General features: G+C 41.6%; 1 protein-coding gene and 1 long non-coding RNA gene across 5 annotated transcripts in view; one reads left to right on the plus strand and one right to left on the minus strand.

Annotated features, from left to right (window-relative positions):
* LOC143371638 (putative peptidoglycan muropeptide transporter SLC46) overlaps window positions 1-23,615 on the plus strand; it is a 160,202-nt gene extending 136,587 nt beyond the window's left edge. The window contains exons 5-7 of one of the 4 annotated variants that reach the window (XM_076817052.1): window positions 18,766-18,885; window positions 19,989-20,062; window positions 20,113-23,615. In XM_076817052.1, the coding sequence (XP_076673167.1) occupies window positions 18,766-18,885; window positions 19,989-20,062; window positions 20,113-20,178 (260 nt within the window). In that variant the 3' untranslated portion in view covers window positions 20,179-23,615. Of the gene's footprint in view, window positions 1-18,765; window positions 18,923-19,988 lie in introns of all 4 variants that reach the window. The other 3 variants (XM_076817051.1, XM_076817053.1, XM_076817049.1) reach the window with 3 other exon arrangements.
* Window positions 10,807-11,213, minus strand: LOC143371692 (uncharacterized). The gene is made up of 2 exons (XR_013086091.1): window positions 11,044-11,213; window positions 10,807-10,899 (listed from the first exon to the last, which is right to left on the minus strand). It is a non-coding gene; the product is annotated as an uncharacterized LOC143371692 (long non-coding RNA).
* Window positions 23,616-27,474: the final 3,859 nt, after the last annotated feature.

Below are 27,474 nucleotides of genomic sequence, written 5' to 3' on the forward strand. Positions count from 1 at the left end.
AGTGAACAGCTGGATATCTCCTAATGTATTGGAGATAAAAAAATAAAAAAATATGGCGCTGCATGGTTCGAGGGGGGCAATTTATTAGCGCAGACGATTTTTTTTTCGATTATTATTTTAAAAGATACGAAGGTCAAGTTCGGTTTTTTAAATGGAACTATTTTTTTTTGAGGAGGTGATTTGATACTGCGTTCCAAGACAAATACAATAAGCATTAATGTATACACTTGATTTCCACTGGTTTTTTGAGATATTGCGTTTGCAAATTTACTGATTTTCTCTGGAAGAAAACGCGCTAAAATAGCAAGGACCGGGGACGGTCTTGCTGGCGTCACGGGTGGCCTTGACTGTTGAAACAGATACCTACCTGCCAAAGGTCTGGGTTAGGAATGGCAGGCCCAAAGGCTGGACAATTCTTTTCCGTCAGAAATGCTACTTATTAATGTTAATGTGTCAAAACGTCATATCATTTACTCAATTTCCTCATTCAGACTCAATTTTCAACTTCAATAGTCTTTTATTTCGCACTTGCTTCTACGCTCGGATGGCCGGTTCTTTTGGGAGGGATGCAAATCTGCTTGGTCCTAATACACTCTGCTCCCTATAGTTTAGAAATTTGGTCTATCAACTTTCACACCTCCTAACCTAACCAATCGAGCTTGCATCCCTCCCAAAAGAACCGGCCATCCGAGCATAGAAGCAAGTGCGAAATAAAAGTAACGGTGCGCTTCGTGATACCGCAGATGTACCTACCTTAGTAGCATTTTTGGCGGAAAAGAATTGTCCAGCCTTTGGGCCTGCCATTCCTGGCGTAGACCTTTGTCAGGTAGGTATCTGTTTCAACAGGCAAGGCCACCCGTGACGCCAGCAAGCCCGTCCCCGATCCATGCTAATAGCAGCGGGTTTTCTTCCAGTGAAAATCAGTAAATTTGCAAGTGCAATATCTCAAAAACCAGTGGAAATCAAGTGTATACATTAATGCTTATTGAATTCATCTTGGAACGCACTATCAACTTACCTCTTCAAAAAAATAGTTCCATTTAAAAAACTGAACTTGACCATCGTATCTTTTAAAATAATAATCGAAAAAAAATCGTCTGCGCTAATAAATTGGCCCCCTCGAACCATGCAACGCCATATTTTCTTTATTTTTTTATTTCCAATACATTAGGAGATAACCAGCTGTTCAGTCTTCCCGCGGACACCCTGCAGATGGGCCTACTCTCCGCGCTAAAATTTCGAATTCTGTCGATATAATTTCGGCGCCAATGAATTATATCGTCCGGTTCGATCATGGCACTGCTGCGATTTCTGCATCCAAATTTAAAATTCATGTTCTTGAAGAGGCGATGCAGCGTGGCCCGCGACTTTGGGGGTAATAAATTCTCGCCTTCTTTAATTGCTGCTAGCACTTTCGCAAGTGTGGGTTGGTCTTTCCGGTCCCAAAATGCATGTACATGCTTCCTTTTGTCCGCCAACTGTACATTGCATAGTTTCTGCGATATATCGGGCTTTGACCGCTTCGTTGATGGTGAGGTCACGTTTCTCGTCCTTTTGCATTCTGCTATGCCAGCGCTGTCCAAGGTCGCTTCCGCGGAAACTTGGGGTTCTCCCACTCTCGTCCGCGTTGTCAGGGATACCACGCGACGCTAACCGCGAAGACGCTAGCTCGGCTAGCCCGTCATGGCAGCCTTCGTAGCATCGCGTGGTCTCCTTGACAACGGAAGGCACGCTGCGCAAAAGAAAGATTGGAAGGAGAAGCAGGCGCGTCAGGGGCCCCTACGCTTGACAGCGCTGCACTATGCTATCCACGAAGATACGGTACCCAAATCCACACGTTCTCGCGACTAACTATAGTAGCTTCTTATATCTCATTTCAGGAAAGAGAACTTTCTCGTCCTTGTAGATGGTGATTACATATTAACGTCCGCTGACCAAAGTGGACTACCTACGAAAGAAATGTTTCCCATCAAATTGGATCAGCTCTTTTAGTCAGGGATCCAAAATAACAGTTATTTTTCCAATATTTAAAAAAAAATCATTAAGAAAAAGTTAATTTTTAATCAAATGGAAGTCAATCGTCATTAAATTCTGCAGATATTTTTCGAAAAATTAAGTGATTAAAAAATATTAAGATTTATCTGTTGTAGTTACTGGTAACTATTATTGTAAACGCAAATATTTTTTGGTCACTAATAACCATTATTGACGACCAAAATCGTTTTCGGTTACGAATAACCAGGGATGGTTTGGAATGCTTAAATAAATCCCACTTGCAGTGGAGGGGGAACACCTAGAGGAGTGGCGTTAATGCATGTGTGAAAACGTCGTGACGTCAAGCAACCGACGCCAACGCCAAGCGAAGCCAAGTGGCGGCGGCGCGAAGCCAACCACGCCCAACCAGCGTCGACAACCTATTTTTCGACGACGCTGGTTGGCGCGAATTGGCTTCGCTTGGTGTTGGCATCGGTTGCTTGATGTCACGACGTTTTCACGCACCCATTAACGCCACTCCTCTAGGTGTTCCCCCTCTACTGCGAGTGGGATTTATTTAGGAATTTTATACCATCCCTACGAATAATCAATATCGCTGACCAGAATTTTTTTTGGTTACGAATAACCACTATCGACGACGAGAATTTGTGAGAATCAGCGATAATGGTTATTCATATCCAAAATTATTTAAAGAAAGGTATTAACTGTTATGCCATAAGTTTTAAAATTAAGGTTATAACAGTTATGGTCTCTGCTTTTCGGTTAATATTTTAGATTCTTATAACATTTCAGTTGCTTACCATTTTTTTCTTATTCTTCTTCACTATGGAAAGTGCGATATTTTCCATCTTTCTTTGACACTTAACATTCTTTTCACACAATATCTGGATTGCTCGTGATCAGCGTTGCCGGGAAGGAGGTTCCTGCAAACTATATATATAGTCATCGTCCACTACGAATAATTTTCAGGAATCCCCTTTTCGGCAAAGCTGCTCGTGATTGCTCGATTCTACACGGTATAGACCGGTATATGGTAAAGTGACGTAAGTGACACCAATGCTTTCGGCGCGGAACGCATGCGCGGCCGAAAATGCGTTGGTGAGGGCGAGCCAATAGTGGCTTCCTCCGGCATCAATGAGCGTCAACCAGCGCAGAACCGGTCTAAACTCGTCGGTAAGCAGGTTCCTTCACATTTGAGAACGAGTATATTTGAAATTGTGACGAAATCTACAGTTTAGTTAAACATTATTATTCATTTATTATTCATTTATTCGACGAAATAGAGCCCAATATATACATAAATATTCGTAAAAACCCTTTGTAATACAATAATAATACGATGAATACGAACGTATATACGTAAAATGACGTAACGCTGACAGTTTTAAACATTTATAATTTGAAGAGTAGGCTGAAGGAGGAAATGATTTTTGCATGATGCAGGAGAAGAAGGTGTGATGAAAATATACCAATTGGTTAGAACGTGGAACTCGATGGAAATTGAAAGATATTCCTTGTTAATTGTAAAGAACTTTGACAATATTCTTTATTTAATTCAGCATTACTTTTTTAATACATTATGAACAATAATTTTTAGTTAACCGTGTTAATTCTTAATGCAAAAGAATGCTCTTCATTCTAGAAAAAGAAACGGAGAGAAAATATTACACAGGGTTAGCAGGGTATTTCTATGAAGGAGGCAGTTTTTTGGTAAAAAATGCTATCTTTAAAATGTCCATCTCTAACACATTTTGGACATTTAGGAAGTAATATAGATTCAGTAAATTTCGATAGGAGAAAGTTCATTTTTAGGCCGAATGTCCCCTGCTACCCTTATTCCGACCATTGTGCGCCGCCGGCCGGAGTGGGCAGCCTCACATTGGAGATCTCAGCTTAACGCGTCAGCGTGGTCTACCGCAGCTGGATCGTGGCATAGGTATTTCCACGCGGAAGGGGATCGGCGCATTAGCACTCTTAAAGTGGCCACCGTTGTCATCCCCGTCTACAACATCAAACTTAATATCCTCTGGCGAAAGCCAAAAGCATTCCGCGCCCTCTGCTGACATCTAAAAGACCCTACAGTTTCAACATAAGTTCATGGATGACGGAAGTATCGACGTATGATTGTAGTAGAATGCGTACGTGAGGCGGTGTTGCCATTGTCATCTATTCGCGCGCGCGCGTGGGTTGCATGGGAAATGGCTATCCCTGTACATGAACATACGCATACGCAAACGCATACGCATACGCATACGCGCATGCACATGCGCGCATCCATCCACCACCACCCCCCCCCCCCATACACACACATACATAAATGCAGGGTAATCCGTTAAAACTGCAACCTACGCGTGCGCGAACAGACGAAATGGCAACACCGCCTCACGGACGCCGCATTTCACTACAACCATTCACCGGCCTGGCGTTCGGAGGGCTGCCAGCGACCGCTGGACAGCAGTGATACCTGAGCTTCGAAAATTTTAAGATGGTCTGTTTCAAATTAACGTTGCAAAGAGCTGTACGGAATTTCCCGGCGCAGGTAAGCGAGATCCGGTAACCTAGATCACTGTCATGAGGTTTGAAAACAATGTCGACTGGTTTCGTACCCGTCTTAATTTAAAAAATTTTAGCTATGACAGGATTGACCGCGGTGCTATACACCTGTACGGAGAAATTTTTCGCCACAATAATGGCGCATCGTTCCACAAAATGACATTAACGGAAGCCGGTATAGGCGTGGCGTTGAGTAGCTAAAAGGTTAAAACATTCAGACACAAAAATTGTAGAAAAAAATTCAAACATCGCACCGCTACAACCAAAGACACATCCTATTAGTTACCCGTTACGTCCCATCTATGCATGCACTGCATTAAGGATAAAATTATAAAAAAGAAAACCAGAACAATAGATTCTGAGGTTTGCAGATCTAACACCTAATTGAATAAAAATTCAATTTCTCAATTGGTGAAAGTAATGATACAGAAACAACTAGCCTATTGTTTATCAGCACCATGAATTTTAAAAAGAGCATTAAATATATAACCAAATAAACGGTTTGCAAAAGCTTTTCACAACAATTATGGTTAAAAAATTGATAAAAGAAAAATGAAGTAAAAGTAAAATATTTTAAATTATCCATCATTAAGAGGAAATAATGTATCCACATGTTTCGGCGCAAATTGCATTCTGATATCTTTTATAGTTAAAAAGTTATACGAAAAAGACCCCAAATTCTCCAACCCGGGCCGGGAAATTTCAAATAGTTCTTTGCGACGTTAATTTGAAAGAGACCATCCTAAAATTTTCGAAGCTCGGGCTTCACTGCTGTCCAACGGTCGCTGGCAGCCGTCCGCGCGCCGGGCCGGCAATGGTTGTAGTGGAATGCGTCCGTGAGGCGGTGTTGCCATTTTTGTCTGTTCCCGCGCTCGTAAGTTGCAGTTTTAACGGATAACCTTACACAGGATGTCCCAGAATTGAGGGACATTCCGGAACATGCATTATCCTGATGCAAAAAGACATCGAAAAGTCCTTAACCGTTTTGGGATCCGGGGTTTTGTTTTCGAGATATTAACAAAAAACCCCGAGCAATCACTGCGCGAGCCTTCCGCTGGAGCTGCCGTGCCCCGCTGCGGGCATGTATCGAAGGAAATTGCGTAGAATGGCAAATGAAAAAGACTTAATTTGTTAAAAAGATTTTATTTGTAAAATGGAACATTTTGTCATGGTTTGTTTGCTACTTAAAGTGAATAATGAATAATGGATAAATGAATGAAAATCATGGGAAACGTAAAAAGACGAATAAACATTTGTTTTTTGAGTAGAATCGAAAATAATAATTATTTGACGTGAGATGATAAAGAATACGTAAATTCCCTTTTTTAATAACGTCCAAACGAAAAGATAATGCAACAGGAAACGAACGAAAAGTGATCATAGTTCGTTATTGTGATAAAAATCCGTAGTGCAATAACGGCCAACATTGTTGTTAATAATCAATAAGTCTATTTAAAAAAAACGAAGAAAAATTTACGTACTGAAATTTAGAGAATTATCGCCGGAAATAATTATCACCTGTAGCTTGAAAACCTGTGCCACTAGGACGGAGACGCTCAGTGCACAGCAGGTCGCAGGTATACGACACCAGCCAAAGTTAATGGTCGCAACGTCAATTGCATCCGGGTTAATGTATCAAATATTAAATTCACTGCTCGGCTACTAACACTGATCACTTAATTTATTGTGCATGGAACGTGTTGTTCATACGTTATGAAAATTGGTGAAAATGAACCTTCACTTGGCGTTCGGAGTCGTGGGTATTCCCGCGCAATTTCTCACACAGCAGTAGCTGTGCCTCCGTTGTTCGGCGGCATAAACCCAAAACATCGCGTAATACTCTTGTGTAGAAAACATTTCTCTCACGCGATTGCTAACTGACAGGATTTTTTTCAATGAGCTTCCTCTACCCCAAGTAGTTTCTCTCGTTCCATTATGAGTTACCTCCCACCAGGACAATAGGCTTTAGGTAATAAGAAGCCAGCACATTTTCAAAACACACGTGCTTCGCAGAAGTACAACAAACGAACCATCGTGCACTTTCACAAAAGCCCGCGTTCCGTCCTTTTACTGCCAATGTACCCATTGCTTCGAGATGAGCAGTACACAGCACGTATTTCCGTTCGAAAGGGTCCGAATAAAAGAGAAACAGAAAGTCTTCGAGTTGATATACAGAAGAAAATCCTGTTTCCTGTTTCCCATTTCCGATACTCTGAGTTCATGTGAGCATGTCGCTAGGGTCGCGGTTTATGACCGTATTGTCCCGTGAGTCGGAGTTATAGAACGGTTTCCTACAGTTTTGGGTAATTTATGGCTTAGCTGGTTCCGCCTCGGAGCAGACATGAACTCAGGGTATCGGAAAAGGGAAACAGGAAACAGGATTTTCTTTTATATAGCAACTCGAAGACTTTCTGTTCCTCTTCTTTTCCGAACCTTTCGAACCGATACACGTGGTGTCTGCTGCCTATCTCGAAGCAATGGGTACACTGACAATAAAAGGACAGAGCGGGCGCTTTTGTAAAAGTGCACGAAGGTTCGTTCGTTGCACGTCTGCGAAGCACGTGTGTTTCGAAAATGTGCTGGCTTCTTTTTACCTAAAGCCTCTTGTCCTGGTGGGAATTAACTCATAATGGAACGAGAGAAACTACTTGGGGGTAGAGGAAGTTGCTTGGAAAAACTCCTGTCAGTCAGATAGCAATCACGTGAGAGAAATGTTTTCTACACAATAGTTTTACGCGATATTCTGGGTTTATGCCAAGAACAACGGAGACGCAACTACTGCTGTACGAGCATTTGCGCGGCTGTACCCACGGCTCCGAATGCCAAGTGAAAATTCGTTCCCAAAAATTGTTATACCGTAGGAACAACACGTCCCATGAAAAATAAATTAAGTGATCAGTGTTAGTAGGCGTGCAGTGAAGTGAATATTCGGTACATTAACCCGGACGCACTTGACGTTGCGACCCTTAACTTTGGATGGTGTCGTGTACCTGAGATCAGCTGTGCACAGGGCGCGTCCGTCGGTGACCAGGATCGGTTCAGTCACCTAGTGACACAAGTTTTCAAGCTGCAGGTGAATTTCTGAAAGGGTGAGTTTTAGTTACTGTGTTGGTGATTGTTATTTTTTAAATTTAACGCAGGCTGTGGCTAATATCCGGCGATAATTCTCCAAATTTCCGTACATAAATATTTCTTGGGTATTTTTAAACAGTCTCATTTAATATTAGCAACAGTGTTGGCCGTTATTTAATTAGGGATTTTTATCACAATAACGAACTGTGATCATTTTTCACTCATTTCCTGTTACATTACATTTTCGTCTGTACGATATTAACAAAATGAAATTTGCGTATTCCTTATCCTCTCACTTACTCACAAATAATTATTATTTTCGATTCTGCTTTAAAAATAAAAAAATTATAAAAAAATTCATGTTAAACGATGTTATTAAAAATGCGCTAGAAACTAAAAAATAATTATTTTCTTGTACTACAATTTCAATGGTGATATACCACGATCGCCTGCAAAGTTTTATTTTTACTATTCGTACATACGTGACGGATCATTTCTCGATACATTGTGTATTTTCGGTAATTGCGATGCGACTGGCGTTCCGAACGCAGCGGCTTTTTGTCGTTTTCGTAAGGAACGCGAGTGGCTGATTTCAAGTCGTTTGGATTTGCGGCTATGGTTTATATTTATTGATAACTGGGTAATTTTTTCACCCCCTCGGGTTAATTTTTTTTTTAAATATTGTATTGTCATCCTAACTACGCCCGCCTGTAATGTTTCAAGACAATTGGATACTTGGAAGTGGTTTAAATTTGAGTTGCCAGATTTGACCCATGCAAACGGACGGACGGACAAAAAAAGAAACTTACATACATAGAAACAAACAAACGGAGGATAGAAGCTGAATAAAATCGTTTAAAAACTGTGGAGAGGGAGAGGGAGAGGGAGAGGGAGAGGGAGAGGGAGAGGGAGAGGGAGAGGGAGAGGGAGACTGTGCGCATCTCTCTCCGTTTGTAGACAAAACATAGGTAGGTATTACTCGTAACATATGTAAGTCGAAACCTGCATAGGTATCATCCCGAATTCAGTGAAGCAATCGCGCGACTATGTATCGGAAAATATAAAGCGAGAATCCTAGAGTTCACTTCCAAGTATAATACGCCGCATTGTTGGGCGAGTTGTCAACGCTGCGAAATTCAAAGCGGTGCGAACATGCGCGACTGCGAATGAGTTACGACGTTTGAACAAGGCGCGCGAGCGAGAGAGGACTACGAAACACGTTCGCATCTCGCCCTTTCTCCCTTCCTCTCTCCCTCTCTCCCTCTCTCTCTCTCTCTCTCTCCCTCTCTGCCTCTCTCCCTCTTCCTCCCCCCGCCCGGCGGCCGCTGCGCGTACTATACTATTGCTCGTACGGAGCGCGCCTGCGCGACGCATGACATCCCCATGTCACAAAATTAGAAAATATTAATATGTCTAATTACTCACCTATCTTCCACCTTCCCTTGTGAAATAACATATCAAGTATTTGCATGTATCGAGATTATGAGTGGAATAAGGGCGTGTGAGAGAGCGTAAAAGCATTTTCGTCGGCGCATGTTTATACGAACGTGACGTCGCATTCTTTCGTAGCGATCATGAGGCGGTTGCGCTATTTAGATTAATTGATCTCGAATAGTTAACGCGTGAGAGAGTGTCGAATTACAGCATCCGCGTTACATCCTTTCCCGCCTTATATTTTGCGCCTGCGCACCGATCCCTGCACGCGTACGGAGCAGTGATGCCAGAACGGTGGGTTTTGTCCCACGGCCGCTACCACCACTCCACGACCAAGCGTACCCCCTCCTAGCGTCCGTACCGCACCACACAAACATACCCATCCCTCCATCCGTGTGCCGTACGCGCTCCCTGGCCACCGCTCTCCGGCGAGAATTCGTTTTCCCGACATCGAAGCGCTTGGCGCGCAAGCGAAAAATCAAGACTTCAAATCCCGGTGCGGATATTACTTTTTTTTTTTTAATTATTCACTAATTTCTCTTTCTATATTCTCAGCAGACTAAAGGCTTAAAAACTATTAATTTACTAAGCATTTTCGAAGCTTGATTTGCTGCTAAAGTGCGATCCTCTTTTGGCTTGTAACTGCTCATTGTGACGTGAATTTTAAGGAGTCCATCCTAGAACGGCGCTTATTTTGTAAGTAGCATTTCAAGGAATTATTTCTGTTTATGTATACAAAAAGCAGAAGACCAACATCGTACATTAGCCTGCTGCGAAAATTCTTTGTAAATTAACAGTTTTCAAGTTTTTATTCTACTGAGAATATAGAAAGAGAAGTTAGAAAATAATTAATGAAAAAAGTAGAATCTTCGCATTGAGGTTCAAACCTCGATGAAATGAATTCTCGGCGGAGAGTGCCGGCCAGGCAGCGCGTACGGCACCCTGACAGAAGGTAGGGTACTTACGCTTGGAGTGGTGCGATACAAGCCAAAACAGGATCGCACTTTAGCAGCAAATCAAGCTTCGAAAATGCTTAGTAAATTAATAGTTTTTAAGCCTTTAGTCTGCTGAGAATATAGAAAGAGAAATTAGTGAATAATTAAAAAAAAAAAAGTAATATCCGCACCGGGATTTGAAGTCTTGATTTTTCGCTTGCGCGCCAAGCGCTTCGATGTCGGGAAAACGAATTCTCGCCGGAGAGCGGTGGCCAGGCAGCGCGTACGGCACACGGATGGGTACGCTTGGTCGTGGAGTGGTGGTAGCGGCCGTGGGACAAAACCCACCGTTCTGGCATCACTGGTACGGAGATTGCACGGTAACGATACGCGTCCAAAGTACCTTAAACATCCAGCAGGTGGACAAAGTACCTGAAGCATCTAACAGGTGGCGTCAATATGGGATCTATGGGGAATTTTCATCGATCGGCGGGGTCACTAGATCAACTCTAAGGAATTTTCATCTTCAACTTTTCGCTGCAACAGTTGACCAATTACCCCCACCATCGCCAACGCTTGCGACGCCATTTTGTAATCCCCCTCCCCTGTGACGTCATCCCCTCGCCATCGGTGCGGTACCCCTCCCCACCTCGCCCCCGCGCCATCGGTGCGGTACCCTCCACCCTGCTTCACCTCTCACCACCCATATACAGAATCGGCATTGTCTAACTACTGTAACCATTATGCACGTTCATCATATCGCGATTGTATTATATCGAGTAAACCTTCTGAACACATATTCGTACATTTACGGCTCAACAATCGTCGCAAACCCCAAAAGTCCGGTTCGTCGATGCCGTCGTTGAACGCCAAACGGTCTAAATCAACTCAAACCTCGCGTCAAAACTGCCTGAAGCCATAATTTTTCTGCATTTAATGCTGTAGCATCCCTTCGTATATGGATACTCCGTTCGCTGAAACATATGAGAAATTGTAGGAAATATGTACTTCTAATGAAAAAAACTCGTAGTCGCTACGTACAAATATCACTTACCAAATACTCCTTCATCTCGTTGCTGTCGTCGCTCCACATCCTGATTGAAACGCATAATGATCCCTTGCAGTGGCGTGTCAGCCTTTCTTAAAGACTGCGATAAGCATGATGCATGATACGGGGATCCATCGCACAGTAGGGGCAGCCGAATCGTTATCACCATTGCCCATTCGGATATCGTGATCCTTGTTCACTGTACCGACTCTGTTCTTCTCCTCATGCTTCTTACCATTCTTTTCCTTCTTCTCCTTATCAACCTCCTTCTCACCTCAGATGAATTCCCACGGTATATTTTTTATGCGAAAACTATATACTACCAATTATTGGTATTTCTTTCACATACATTTTTCCACTATACACTACACACTTTTTCTACACATTTTTTCCTTCACTGTTTTTTTACATTAATTTTTTCCACCACTCTTTGTTTCTCATTTTTTGTTCGTACTACGCATAATTTGACTAATACCGCTGACTCAGACACCCCCATCATCGCCACCGCCCCACCAACATACTCTACTTCTACACATTTATGTCAATGAACTACTATAAAAAGCGGAGTCGAGAGGTCTTGCAGATTTCATTCCATTGCATACGTTCGTGTCCGCAAAATTAGTAACCGTGTCCGTTCAGTAGACTCTGCGGTAGTGCATATTCAAATTGTATAACCGACAGTTCAACGACACTTCCCACATGTGCGGAAACCATATCAATCACTGGAACGATACAGATTTTCCAATCCAACAAGAACAACCTCAACAACAACAGCAGCAGCAGCAACACCAACAGAATATGAGGTACATAGTACATAGTACTCCTCTGGGTATTTTTCAATTTACATGAAGCCAATCGAATCATCAACTCTGGGTATGTGGTTCTTACAGCAATACATCTGCATCAGTACCGACGCGATTATCCATTGACCGCTACTGCGTGCAAAAGTCTCATAATCGGAATTTGCATCGGACAGGATTCGTGTCGCATCGAGATCGCGATAGTCGATAATAAATGCCACGAGGTTTGCTTCTCCATGTCTATGTGGAAGCTTCTACTGCAGCAAGAATCACAAATACTTCGACGTTTCCGCTTCGATGCACCATTAACGTACCAAGACCCTATCGCGATCGATTATTTGCGTATCGATTTCACACGAATTCACAGTGGACGAATTGCTAAAATCTAGGATAATAGTTTCGTCATATACATGTCTGAAGCTACAATACTTCAAATGTTCAAATATGCTCGTTGTATCGACTACATGTTCTCGTGTTTATTAGAAATTCTGTACGCCGTAACCAGCAAGTAGGCCTCCTTTTTCAACATTATACGTACCGCTACTACAACGACCGCGGACTACGAGAAAATCATTAACGAAAGCGACTGCTACGAACCGAACTCTTTGATAGATTTCGAATTATTAACATTAGGATTGGAATTGATCGTTCGTGATGCATACCAGACGCCGCAATAGTATGTATATCTTTATGTTGTTTCCTATATAATATTTTTTCTATATACAGGGTGATTCTCCAGCGACGCCCGTCAAAGAGATGCCGCCTCGCGTATCCCGTGGCGAGGACAAACCCCTGTAGTGATTCACCGAATTTTATGGCTTTCGACCGTCGAAGAGGTTAGAGTGCCTATTAAGAAGTTAAAAATCTACGACTGCCGTATTTGTCACCAGATATGTGCGAAAACGACGCGAATCGATTCCTTATGTTTCACCGATGCAACTGACACCAAGAACGACGTAATTCGGACCATAATGAAGGGAAGTCTACGAGAAATTGATTTATATTATTTCAAGCTGACTTCGTTAAAAATAGTCCGTTTCACATGAAATTTGATATGATTTTCATCGGAAAAACATAAGGAATCCATCGGTGTCACTTCCATATCGATGTGATAAAAAATAAAGAATTTCGTAATACGCTGAAATGAATATTTCACATTTTCACTCTCGACTGCGGGGGGTCGACCTCGATTTGCCGCGGTCGGCCGAGGATTCATACCTGTTTCAGAAATAAAATTATTCTTTATTCTTTATCGTATCGATATATAAGTGACACCAACGCATTCCTGGCGTTCTCCCGATTAAAAACATGGTAAATGGCATGTAAATCGGACTATTTTTAACAAAGTTTGCTTGAAATGATATAATTTGATTTCCCGTGGAATTTCCTTCATTATGGTCCGAATTACGTCGTTCTTGGTGCCAGTTTCATCGGCGTTACATAAGGAATCGATTGGCGTCGCTTTCGCAAAGATCTGATGAGATATACGGAAGTCGAAGGTTTCTTACTTCTTAATGGGCACTCCAACTCCTTGGGGGATCCTCGCCACGGGGTACGAGGCGGTATCTCATTAGGGCCCTTTACACGGACGGTCTTGCGCGCGGTCCGGCCCGCGGGCCGGCGCGCCACACGCCGCGCGGCCCGCAAAAGTACGTGAGGCCGGATCGTGGCGCTCCTTCGCGCGGGCCAGAAGGTCGTACCCGTCACTACTTAGAGATAGCGAGTTCGGGCTCCCATTTCTACGTCGACTCCACATGCTTTGTACACGATCCACCGCAGTGGTGTATTGTGTTCTACCTGTTCGATGTATATTATCGATCTGCGAAACGATCGACAAGACACGATCGCGATATACGTTCGCGAAAAGTATACAAATTCCTCGATATACCTGGCCTATAAAGGATATCATAAATGCTGTTACTGTAGGGTACACTGAAACATCTGTTTTTACGAAGCTAAATTTGGTTGACCTGAAGGTGCTATAAATTCTAGAAATGGTTTATGACTCAGTTATAACAAGTGTAAAATTTTACAAGGGTACATTAAAAAATGTCCAAATGTTTCCCCGGCAATGCGATGGCAAATGAAATTGCAGTTAACACATTCACTGTTGTGACGATCATAAATATTACTATCAACGGCAATAATTACCATGTCACTGCTTGTTTTAATATAAAAACTAATATTGATAGACAATAAATACATATAGGTATGCAAGTGATGTTATGTCTAAGATAAATGATGAAGAGATGTAATATGCAAGATGTTTTGAAGAAGGGGGGTAGTCTTCTGATTGCTCGTGATGCAGGTCAAATTTTTCACCCACGCTCTTGCGTGGCGCGCAGCAAGAAAGCACCACAGTCCTGCCCGCGCGCCAGAAAGCACCACGCTCCTGCCCGCGCGCAAACCTCGAATCCAGAAGAGTTTTCATAAGAGACAGAAAAGGTAGTTAGAAAAGGAAAAAACGATACTTGGAACCAGGCTCGTTGCGCGCCTCAGGATTTCCGACAGTGCGGACGAGTCTGAGGCGCGCGACGAGCCTGGCAGCCGATCCTGGCAGCCAAGACTCCAAACGCAACGCCGTCGATAAGCCGTGCCTCGATGGGTTTCGAGGACTTCGACCCTCGAGACCAGGGGGTCGTACCATGTTGCCCCCTAAGACGTGGCGAATAAAAAATTCTACATTTCGCACCGGATCTTGGCGAAAGTGACGTGGATCGTTTCCTTATGTTTTCCCGATGAAAATGGTCCAAAAAACGACACAAATCGGATTGTAATTAAGGAATCTTCATAATAAATTGATTTCCATAACTTCGTTAAAAATAGTCCGATTTACATGATATTTGTGATCATTTTAATTGGGAGAACGCCAGGAATCCATTAGTGTTGCTTTCATATCGATACGACGAAGAGTAAAGAATTTCTCAATACGTTGTAATGAATATTTCACCCTCGACTGTGGGTCGCCGACCTCGATTCGCTGCGGTCCGCCAAGGATTCATACCTCTTTCAGAAAAACTGTATACTTTATTCTTTATCGTATCGATATGGAAGTGATACCGATGGATTCTTTACGTTTTTCAAATGAAAATTATACCAAATTTCATGTAAATCGGACTATTTTTAACGAAGTTATGGAAATCAATTTATTATGAAGATTCCTTAATTACAATCCGATTTGTGTCGTTTTTTGGACCATTTTCATCGGGAAAACATAAGGAAACGATCCACGTCACTTTCGCCAAGATCCGGTGCGAAATGTAGAATTTTTTATTCGCCACGTCTTAGGGGGCAACATGGTACGACCCCCTGGTCTCGAGGGTCGAAGTCCTCGAAACCCATCGAGGCACGGCTTATCGACGGCGTTGCGTTTGGAGTCTTGGCTGCCAGGATCGGCTGCCAGGCTCGTCGCGCGCCTCAGACTCGTCCGCACTGTCGGAAATCCTGAGGCGCGCAACGAGCCTGGTTCCAAGTATCGTTTTTTCCTTTTCTAACTACCTTTTCTATCTCTTATGAAAACTCTTCTGGATTCGAGGTTTGCGCGCGGACAGGAGCGTGGTGCTTTCTGGCGCGCGGGCAGGACTGTGATGCTTTCTTGCTGCGCGCCACGCAAGAGCGTGGGTGAAAAATTTGACCTGCATCACGAGCAATCAGAAGACTACCCCCCTTCTTCAAAACATCTTGCATATTACATCTCTTCATCATTTATCTTAGACATAACATCACTTGCATACCTATATGTATTTATTGTCTATCAATATTAGTTTTTATATTAAAACAAGCAGTGACATGGTAATTATTGCCGTTGATAGTAATATTTATGATCGTCACAACAGTGAATGTGTTAACTGCAATTTCATTTGCCATCGCATTGCCGGGGAAACATTTGGACATTTTTTAATGTACCCTTGTAAAATTTTACACTTGTTATAACTGAGTCATAAACCATTTCTAGAATTTATAGCACCTTCAGGTCAACCAAATTTAGCTTCGTAAAAACAGATGTTTCAGTGTACCCTACAGTAACAGCATTTATGATATCCTTTATAGGCCAGGTATATCGAGGAATTTGTATACTTTTCGCGAACGTATATCGCGATCGTGTCTTGTCGATCGTTTCGCAGATCGATAATATACATCGAACAGGTAGAACACAATACACCACTGCGGTGGATCGTGTACAAAGCATGTGGAGTCGACGTAGAAATGGGAGCCCGAATTCGCTATCTCTAAGTAGTGACGGGTACGACCTTCTGGCCCGCGCGAAGGAGCGCCACGATCCGGCCTCACGTACTTTTGCGGGCCGCGCGGCGTGTGGCGCGCCGGCCCGCGGGCCGGACCGCGCGCAAGACCGTCCGTGTAAAGGGCCCTATTGATAGGCGTCGCTGGAGAATCACCGTGTATAATATGTTACTAATAAATACAATACTTTTTCACACGATTGTCTGTATTATCTGATACCTTGCACGGCCCCTTTTGCGTGCGCGTTACCATGAATCGTTTCCGTCTTGACATTGCCGATCAAGCAGTGACAAATATTCCTTGTGGAATCATACTTTAACGCATTATCGCATCGCTCACCCCGAATATGTTTTGCTACTCTACCCCACGCTTGATATAATGAATTCCTCTTTCGACTAGTGGATCACCGACAGGGGTATCGACTTCCATCGCTTCAATCTTCTGAGCATAATATTCTGACGACTACGACGACAACGACAACGATGAAGTGCCAGCGCATAATACCTATGTTTTTTGTCCGAGGAGAGAGAGAGAGAGAGAGAGAGAGAGAGAGAGAGAGAGAGAGAGAGAGAGAGAGAGAGAGAGAGGCAGAGGGAGGGGGTGGGAAGGGGGAGAGGGAGAGGGAGAGGGAGAGAGAGGGAGGGGACAGAGAGAGGGAGGGGGACAGAGAGAGAGAGGCAGAGAGGGAGGGAGGGGGGGAGACGGTATTTCGTAGTCCTCTCTCGCTCGCGCGCCCTGTTTAAACGTCGTGTATCCTTACATCATGGCTGCACCAACTGCCACCTGTGTGTGACTGGAAAACAGCCGGCCTCTGCGGCAGCGGCAGCCGCGAGCGACGGCCACAGCAGCTAGTGTGATACGCGCATAACTCGTTCGCGGCCGCGCCTGTTCCCACGCATTGCGCGGCTGGGCCGTAGTATGGAGTGCGTCATCTTGCCGTTGGGATATGGGAGCGCTCCGGTACCGCTTTGAATTAGGCTGTGCTGATAACGCGCCCAACAATGCAGCGTATTACACTCAAAAGTGAACCTTCCAACATTCTCGATTTATATTTTTCGATACTTGTTCGCGCGATTGCTGCACCAAATTCGCGATGATACTGATGCAGGTTTCGACTTACAAATTTTACGCGTAATACCTACCTATGTTTTGTCTACAAACGGAGAAAGATGCGCATCGTACCTCTCTCTCTTTCTCTCGCTGCTTGTTCAAACGTTGGGAGTCGCGCCTGCGCATACGGCTTACGCGGCAGCGATGTGTTATCCCTGTGCGCGAGCGATTCCCTCGCCCCCACTTAGTCCAGAACACCCCTTATGTCCCTACTATCGTCTTTTTACGTTTGACATGATTTTCCTCGATTTATCCTTTATTCATTATTATTCATTTATTCATTAACTTTAAATGACAACCAAAAGTTCGATTGTATGCTACGTCTTTCTCATTTGTTATTTTGCGCGGTTTCCTTCGATGCATATCGATTTGCTTGTTCGTAATACAAGCGCAGCTGCTTACCGCGTAGCCAACGCTACCGCGGTAGCTCGAGCGAAGGCTCACGCTCTGATTTCCCGGAGTTTTTTGTTAATATCTCGTTAATGATGCTTCCGACAATATTTTCGCTAAGGAAAAAGTTGTTTCGAATCACCACCTGAGTCACCCCTTTCAAGGAACTCCGACATTTTTCGGACACCCTGTATACATATACATATACATATACATATACATACGCATACGCATACGCATACGCATACGCATACGCATACGCATACGCATACGCATACGCATACGCATACACATACACATATACATATACATATGTACAGGGTCATCCATTAAAGTTGCAACCTATGCGTTGCATTCAGACTGTATATACGTATGTATATGTATACACTACGTCGGCAGTACAGAATGACATTGCGAATAACTTATCGTCGCACTGTTCGTCGCATACTGGGTTTAAAATTAAATTTCTAGAAAATGCGGATTCCAATAAACTAAAATTACTCCACATTTTTATTTTTCGTTATTTTTTAAAAGGAATCACCTCACCATGTTCTAGAAAGTTACAATATATTGAAATACAGTAAATTTTCGTTACCAGCCCGTTTCTACAATACGTTAGGAGTCCGGTGACTATCTCCACCATTTCTTGGAATCCTTCGACGAGAGTGAGAAAACCTAATGAGTGAGCGAGAGGAAACGAAAGAGTCGACGGCAACTTCGTGTCAACTGTTTCGTTTTCTCTTGCTCGCTCATTGGGTTATCTCATTCGCGCCATTGGCCGCGCGGAATAGCGTCCACAACACGTTAGGAGCCCGCCGCCAAGCTCGCGCGTCGGGCTGGTAACGAGGATTTACCGTTTACTGAATTAAACCTGGTCGAGCATGGCACGCAACCTTCCGTAGTTCAATCTAATCGAAGAATATTCGAGCTTTACGTTCTCAGGACCGTATAAAAAATAGTCTTATTTGACGGTATCTGTGGTTAAGCCAATAGTATATCTAATTAAGTTTCCACGGTCTTTTCTTTTGATACGAACATAATCTAATGAGGCTTTCCGAGATGATTTACAACCTGAATATTGTTATCGTCTTTAACTCAGTTTGCACTACCTACTGCTTTTGACTAATCGTACCAGCTGTGTATGTCTAATTAACCACAACGAAGAGTAATTCTCGTTTATTTATAGGCAAAGTGAATTCCCTATTTGGCGTCTGCGAATCTCTGATGCCACTCGTTTATGGGCCAGTGTACAGTTCTATTTATGCTGCAACCATGAAAACGTTTCCAGGGACGTTTTTTATTGTTGGTGCGTGTATGACAATGCCCGCCGTTATCGCGTTCTTGTAAGTTCTTTTTTGGGGATCAGTAGACGCTGAAACTGTGCTATTGAGACCCTTCTATTTTATCTGCTAAAAAGTCGAAGACTATTAAATTAATAAGAAAGTCCGTTTGAGTTCTAAAGTGTGCAGAGTGTTTTCGAACTTTTATACGTAAATTTACTAAGTTCGAAACCAGACATATTGGCCGGTGAGTTTCGTGAGGGGTATTCTCCCAACACACAGTTTGCCTGCCTCGGTGATCCTTTTCTCAATGTTTTCTGACTCGCTCTCGCCTTCGCAGAAAAAGAGTGAGCCAGAAGTGGTGGGGATAGTGCCAAGCTTCTGGCGTGTAGGCCAAACCGAGCTGTCAGCGTAGAAATACACCCATCAGAATAGGTGTGCGTTAGCTTCGAAAAATTGTGGAACTTTATTGGTCAGAACATTGATTCTTTCTCTCGGTTTACGCATAGCTTCGTAACGCACACAACTATTACGATAAAAATAAATAACAGCCATACGGCTATGTTCAGGCGGAGCCATACCCTTTACTCACTATACCCTTCGGGGGCCACGCAACTCCAACTGACAAATCTACGATCGTCAGGTGGTGGTGGTTGATTTCATCTCGATCGCTGCTCGCGAAAATGAATTCACCGGCCAATATATCTGGCATCGACCTTAGTCAATCTATCTATGATTCAAGATCATAAATGTTAAAAATCAAAAGAAATGCGGATTTTTTATTTTTCATTGTGAATGCTTATTACAGCCAGACTTATTAAGACTTATTAAAGCTTTAGTCTTAACAAAGACATATTCTCAAAAGTGCTATTGTAAAATAATTTCTTAACCACTCATTTGATAAAAACCGTCTGATAGTTAGCAGTGACATTTCTTCAGGTTTTAACAGTCCATAACACAGTTTATTACCAATTTTATTATTCCACGTATAACGCTATAATTAGATTTTCTCAGCAACCCAATAATATTGCCTTTATATCGATTCAGGAAGAATATTTTGATAAGTTCTACTAAATCAGTTGACTGGCAGCGTTGATGTGAAATGCTAAAGTACATTTGTTATAAACAGCTGGCTGTACACGGAACATCGGAAAGATCGGCAACTGCTGGAACAGGAAAAAGAAGCGAAGAACAATGTCGGAAGTCAAGAAGAAAACGTAGCGATAGCTGTAAAATGGCAAATCATGGCCGAGGAAAAACCAGAATTTCCTGTAACAAATGGCGTCACTAACGCAGCTTGCGAATCTGATCATTTATAATCGAAAACTTAAACTAGAATATGTAATGCGTGTAATTAACCTAATCAGAGTGCTATACAGGATTTCAAAACAATGAATCCAGGAAAAGAGAAGCGAAAATAGATGCGTGATGCGAATGAGACATTAATTGTAAGAGAATTCTGCTGAAGTAAGTTACTGTCTGTGTAACAAGAGTGTGTCCAGTAAAACTTTTACCTTGGAAACAATTACATATATATAAAATGTTGTAAAAATCGAACATCTTGACCATTCCCCTATGATCTGTTATAGGAAAATTCTTAGTTATTGTCTATTCTTCTTGAAAAAACGACGAATATAAGTTCGAGTGCTGCGTTTGTCAAATAAATCGAATGTGTCGCTTTGTGCACGCATTCGAAAGGACGAAAAATATCACAAGGAGATAGCTGAAAAGTATATGAAGAAGCCGAAAACATTTGTATGCAAGAGTGTAAAACGGTTTGAAAGAACCAAAACTGTCGATGGTTAATCGATATGTGATGCGACGCGAAAAAGAACGAAAGAAGATTAACGAATTGTACATCAGTAGGTACATTTTCAGCAAATCTTCGACAGGCCTATCCTGTGAAAGTATTTGGAGCTATTTATTTGTTTACAACTCAAAATTTTTCAATTCAGTAACAAAAGCTGTGCTTCCGGGAAAGAACGTTAAAAAAAGGACCATGTAGGCGGGCGCAAACATTGACCGGAATTAGGACAATATTATATTTTCTGACGAAGCTTCTTCTTTCTGAATGGGCACACACCAGTACTAATCGGCTTAATCAATTCTTACTAATAGGTAAACTTCTCCAACGAGCCGACAAGCACATCGCAAAAGTGCACATTTCGGACTACTTCTCGAAATAAAAAATTGGAACTTCAACCGTATTTATGGGTAAATCAAAAAAAGAAAGAAATGGCATTCAAGTATTAGATTGGCCATCGCAGTCACCCAACGTGAACACCATTGGAAATGTCTGGAGATACGGGGATTTCGGCAGAGATGGGCATTATCTAAATAAATAAATTATTTAAATAACAAATCAAATAAACCATACTTTACCTTTACCCGTTATTCGAAGTTCGAATAACCCCGAAGTATCTTATTCGAAGCGCCTCCAACTGAACCAGTTTATTCGACGGGAATTAATCCGAAAAAGCAAAGATACTGCTCTTATTTGTAGGTCTTTCACTATGAGCTTCGATTAACTTCTTCATCTTTAGCTGTATCTGTATTCAATGTTCGAATAATTTCGGCAGGGGTCTGGGTCGTTCAAGGGCTAAGGCGAGCGAGACAGCGGTGCCCTGCTACAGTCGCTCCGACATATGTCGCCAATTTTACATAAACTGAAGATCTTTATTTTTCATCGTATCGATCTGAAAGTAACACCAATGGATTCCTGGTATTCTCCCGATTGCAGGGACAAAATATCATGCAAATCAGACAATTTTTAATAAAGTTGTCTTTAAATTCTGCAAATTAATTTTTCGTGTAACTTCGTTACTTATAGTCCGAATTATATCGGGTTTGGTACCATTTTCAGGGAGAAAACTCAAGGAATCGATTCGCGACACCTTCGTAAAGATCTGATGAGAAATGCGGAACTTGAGATTTCTCAATTCTTAATACATATTCCAGCATCTTCGAGAGTCGAAAGCTCGACACCCCAGAGCAATGGGGCCATAAAAGACACTGATTGCACAAGCCTTCTACATTTCCTCACCGGATCTTTACAAAGGTGTTAGCAATCGACTCCTTGTGTTTTCCCCATGAAAAGAGTACCAAACCCGATATAATTCAGGCTATAATTAACGAAGTTACACGAAAAATTTCGGATTTGCATGATATTTTGAACGTTTAATCCGGAAAATACCAGGAACCCATTGGTGTTAATTTCAGATCGATACAATGAAAAATAAAGAACTCCAGTTTATGTAAAATTGGTGACACATGGGGGAGCGACTGAAGCAGGGGACCGCTGTTTCGCTCGCCTTAGCCCTTGAACGACCCAGACCCCTGCCGAAATTATTCGAACATTGAATACAGATAAAGCTAAAGATGAAAAATTTATTCGAAGCTTAGAGTAAAAGACTTTCGAAAAACAAAAGTATCTTCACCTCGTCGGATAAACTCCGGTAAAATAAATTTTATTTGACGAAGAACGAATCAAATTTTTGTCTTTTATTTCAACTCAAAATTTTTACTTAGATAATTTTTTGCCCATCTCTGGTTTTTGGCAACAGCTTGACACCTGTTCTGACGAAGCTTTAAGGGATGATTCTACATGCCAAAATAAGACGAACATCAAGAATGACAAAATTGCGTTTCAGATTTCGTTTCCTAGTTATTAATTTTTAAAAATACGCGTAAAAAGCGTCTGACTTGTTAAACTACTGCCGGCATACATTATTTAGGTCAGGGACAGCGAGGGCAGTGCCGTAGCCACCTAGATAGATCTAGGTGCTTTCCTAAGAAGATGTCTAGCGGGACGGCACATGGGCAAGAGGACTATTGTATTATGTGATTTGATTCGTCGATGTTATCGCGTCGGCCAATATAGGTCAATACTACGGGAACTTTCGGGATATGAAGTTTCAAGCACTTAACGCCAACGGGCAAATGCAACTCTTATTATTAATTATCTCGTAAGCAATTCGGTGTCTACAGTTACGGCCAACCAGGGGTCAAATATTTCTCCTAAAAGCGGTGCGTAATATAGGGGTATGCAGGTACCCGATATTTTGGGCTTGCGACGGGCCGGAAAATTTCGGGCGGGATCGGACGGGATTCCGATACTCTCGCATTGTTCGGGATCTCGAAAGTTTCGAGATCCCGCGCAGAGTTGCCTACAATTCCCTCCGCGTAGTAGAAGGGGAACACCTACAACAGTAACAGTAGATTTGTGTTGGTGACGCGGTGACGTACTACAATGCATGGCAGCATATGTCTCTGTGACGTCATGCGTAGAAAATTGCTTGGCAACTCTGATTCCGAAACTCGATTCGGGCTGTCAGCATGGGCAGGCAGTCCGGATTCCCGAGCCTCGGGGCGCTTGGCACACCCCTAGTAATACCGACATTATGTGGTTCCCTTGTATGTTACTCACATCAGACGCTTTTTCGCGTACCTTCAACAATTAATAACTCGGAAACGAAGCCCCAAGCGCAATTTTGTCGTATTTTGGCATCAACCCATAACCCCTTAAAGTTTCTGACACCTGTTGCCGAGCACTCTGTATATGAGGCTACGGCTTCGACTAAAGAAAGCTCGGAACCCGAAACAATTAGCTCGACAAATTCGGCCTAACCCAGACCTTTGCTATGGGATTACGCTGTGGTGGTAATACAAAGCAGGCCTACATAGGAGATATCAGGTCGATCAATTCGTAGACACACGTCGTAACGTTGTACGGATCTCAGAATTCGCGAAAAAAATGTTTGCGTGAATAACATAAGACTATTTATTGTAACAACGGTTGATAGGGGGGGGGGGGGTAGGCCGTAGAATTGGATTCTCTACTTAAAATTTGTATTCGAGTAAAGTTCCTCTCTATAGAAGGGGGAGGTATTAGTAAAATGCTTTCCCTTTTATTTATGAATACAGCGGCATACACGATATTGATTTATGCTAACAAAGGTCTATTATAGCTTAATTTCTGGAAAAAAGTACGAATAATATTTTTATAAATGAAAAACGTGTACCTGTGAAGGTCTACATGATGTACAATTCGAATTCCCCTTTATATATTGAAATAGCTTATATATATATATTTCTATTTCAATATATAAAGGTGAATTCGAATGTGTGCATATATATTTCTATATATATATATATATATATATATATGTGTGTGTGTGTGTGTGTGTGTGTGTGTGTGTGTGTGTGTGTGTGTGTGTGTGTGTGTGTGTGTGTGTGTGTGTGTGTGTGTGTGTGTGTGTGTGTGTGTGTGTGTGTGTGTGTGTGTGTGTGTGTGTGTGTAAATGAATATATATATATATATATATATATATATATATAGAAAATGAATATATGTATTAATTTATTGCTATTGAATCATATAAACATTTTTAAACTACTGGAATGTGCAGAATTGTGGAACAATCCAAATGAAGCTCTTTGTATATTTTTGCGAATCCACAAGAATCCAAAACCCCTATATTATATAATAGCATATAGTTTAAGGGTTGTAAATACGGAATATAAACTTGCGCATCTTAGCATATTCGAAGAGATGACCGTTCATATAACATGAGTCTCTCCACTGATGAAGCACCTTGTATATTGATATATATGGGTCATTCCACGCCAACCGGATCACCTTCGAGTCCAAAATTTGACGAAACGTAGACAAACGTGTGAGGGCTTAAATTGTTCGTCTATACATGTACTTTTGAAGGAAAGTTGGCATTTTGAAAAAATCAATATGGCGGATCCAATATGGCAGCTACAATCTGCAAAATTGAGAGATAATTTAGTAACATTATTAATAAAAATCCGAAAATTACTCGAACGCTTTGAAGGTGAAGTGGTTGCGAATCGACACGAGTATGTATAGAGTAGGTGTGGGTGTTACTGCGGACTTTTAAGATAGGTTAACTTTAGAACCTTCGATAAAGCGCTCAAATGAATGAAAGTCCCTCCTTCTTTTTTTAAAAGAAAGTTGGGACCTTAATAATTCCACAAAAAAATGTGCGGACGGGGTAATAGGTATAGTTAATTAAAAATACAGAGATTGAAACATCAATGTCATTGCAGGAGTTACTGCGGACATGCACGCATTGCTGCCTGCCAGTTACTAACGAAATATCAATTACTGCGCGTGTATTACTGCGGACTGCTGTTAAGCGAAATACTAGTATAAGAAAGCCTATTGACTTTTCTGTTATTTTTGTTATACTTTCTTTTTCACTTTTATCTTTTCTTGGCATCTTTATAGAGTTGTAATTGTCACTCATGCACTGCGGCTCGCTTTGGATGTTAGGTTGACGTACGATCGGAGAAAAGGTTAGGTTACGCAGTCGTCAGGCCGCAGTAATACATGCACACGGTGTAAAGTACTGCACCTAATACTGCGGTAAGAAATAAAAATTAAAACTAAAATGTAGATGACTGATTTACTGTTTTTCTGAAAAAATAACTCTTACTCTATCGAGTAATAATGCTGCATTACATGTATTACTGTTAATAACAAAAATATAAATCTTTTTCAAGTACGTGTTTCATGACCGCCATAGCGGGAATCGACCGAGGTTTCACCTTGACGAATTTCAAACTACGATAAAAGAATTAATAATAACTTTGCTGTGCATGTTTATTAATAATTATCTGTAATAGAGTTTAAAATAATTTTATCAAAAATTTTCAAGAGGTTATGTACTTTCCAACATTAAATATGATCTGCTTTAGAATATCCGCAGCAATCGGGGCATCCGCAGTAATACCCACACTTACCCTATATATGTATATGGGTCATTCCACGTCAACCGCATTACTTTCGAGTTCAAAATTTGACGAAACGTATATATATAGTAGAGATAATGTTTTTATGAGTGAACAACGTATAACTATGAAGAGACTGTGAAGGTGCATATATATCTTCACAGTTATACGTTGTTCACTCATAAAAACATTATCCCTACTATTGCATCGATAAATGAGCTACAATGGACCTTTACTAGCATAAATATTGTTCAACACAAATATCTAAGGTTAATAGCTTATAAATCCGGTGCTAGCATTCCTATACATTGCCACAATTACAAGCCATGGCTGTCCAGAGCAAACTTGATAATTCTTGAAAACGGAAGAATCATATCAGACCTGACCTTTTTACTTAATGTCATAAATAGTCGAATAAATCAGGGCTCTCCAGCGTAGGGCCCCCTCACGCGCCTGCTTCCCCTTCCAATCTTCATCTGGCGCAGCGTGCCTTCCGTTGTCAAGGAGACCGCGCGACGCTACGAAGGCTGCCATGACGGGCTAGCCGGGCTAGCGTCTCCGCAGTTAGCGACGCGCGATATCCCTGACAACGCGGACGAGAGTGGGAGAACCCCAAGCTCCCGCGGGAGCGACCTTGGAGAATCCTGGAATAAATTGTCAACCCATACCAAAACAACTAAATTTCAATGTAATCACTAAGAACCTAAGGCATCGTGATCTCTTTAACGTAAAAACTCATCGAACCCTCTATGGCAAACATAATTGTATCGATCGCATATGTAGCATTGCTAATTCTTATCACGACCAACTTGATTTTTTCTCCGACTCAATAGATAAGATCCGTATAAAGCTTTTACGTCTGTTGCGTTGAATGTCTTATATTGTATATTCATGCTTTTCTTTTTTCCTCTCTCTTTTTCTCTCTGTCTTTCTTAATGTGCGTCCGTTTTTCTACCTCATTTTGTAATTAATTGTACCAAAGAGTTGTCTAACCCGTTTATTGTAATTAAAATTAAAAATTAAAATTAAAATAAAAATAAATCAATCGAAAAGTATTCATAAATAAAGTATTTTAGTACTTTCCTGTAGAGAGGTTTACTGGAATTCAAATTTTAACCAGAAAATCCAATTTTGCGGCCTAACCCCCCCCCCATTAACAGTTTTTACAATGAACAATCGTGTGTTATTAGCGTAAACATTTTTCTCGTGATTTCTGAGATCCGCACCGTTGTGGGTCGCAGGACTAATCACAATAAAGTAAATGTAAGTTATTTAATTTCCTTATGTTAAAGATTATATAGTTATGCCGGACACGCCTTTGTTAGACAGATTGTATACAAAGGACAATATTATAACTACCCCTAAACATAGTAAAGAATTTTCTTATAGTAAGGAACTACTAGTAACATTCTAGCATAATTTTCATCATGTATTATTGGATAAAGGTGTAACAAAAATAATGATTCATTTACTTGAGATTCAAAGAAAGAATGCTGAGAAAAAGGCGTCAAATTAGTAATTTTAAGAACAAATGAAATCACACACTTACGTAAATCTCTCTAAAAAAAAAAAAACAATAAGCGCATTTCAATCACAATAGAAAATGAAAATGAAATATTTTTAGTAGCACATTTCAATATTTCGCTCATTCGAGACTGGCGAACGGTTTAATGAAAATGCAAGTGCTTCAAGATTCAAATCTCAATGCACAAAGCTACCCTTTACATCAAGTTCCAGTACAAGCAGTTTCCGGTACTTAAATAAATCAATTGTGACAACAGTAACGTGGTGCAGGTTAATATCTGTCCAAGTATATCAGTATTACAAACGCATATATCTCCCCGACTATTGTTGTA

The sequence above is a fragment of the Andrena cerasifolii genome, chromosome 7, assembly GCF_050908995.1.
Source record: "Andrena cerasifolii isolate SP2316 chromosome 7, iyAndCera1_principal, whole genome shotgun sequence".
Taxonomy (NCBI): Eukaryota; Metazoa; Arthropoda; class Insecta; order Hymenoptera; family Andrenidae; genus Andrena; species Andrena cerasifolii.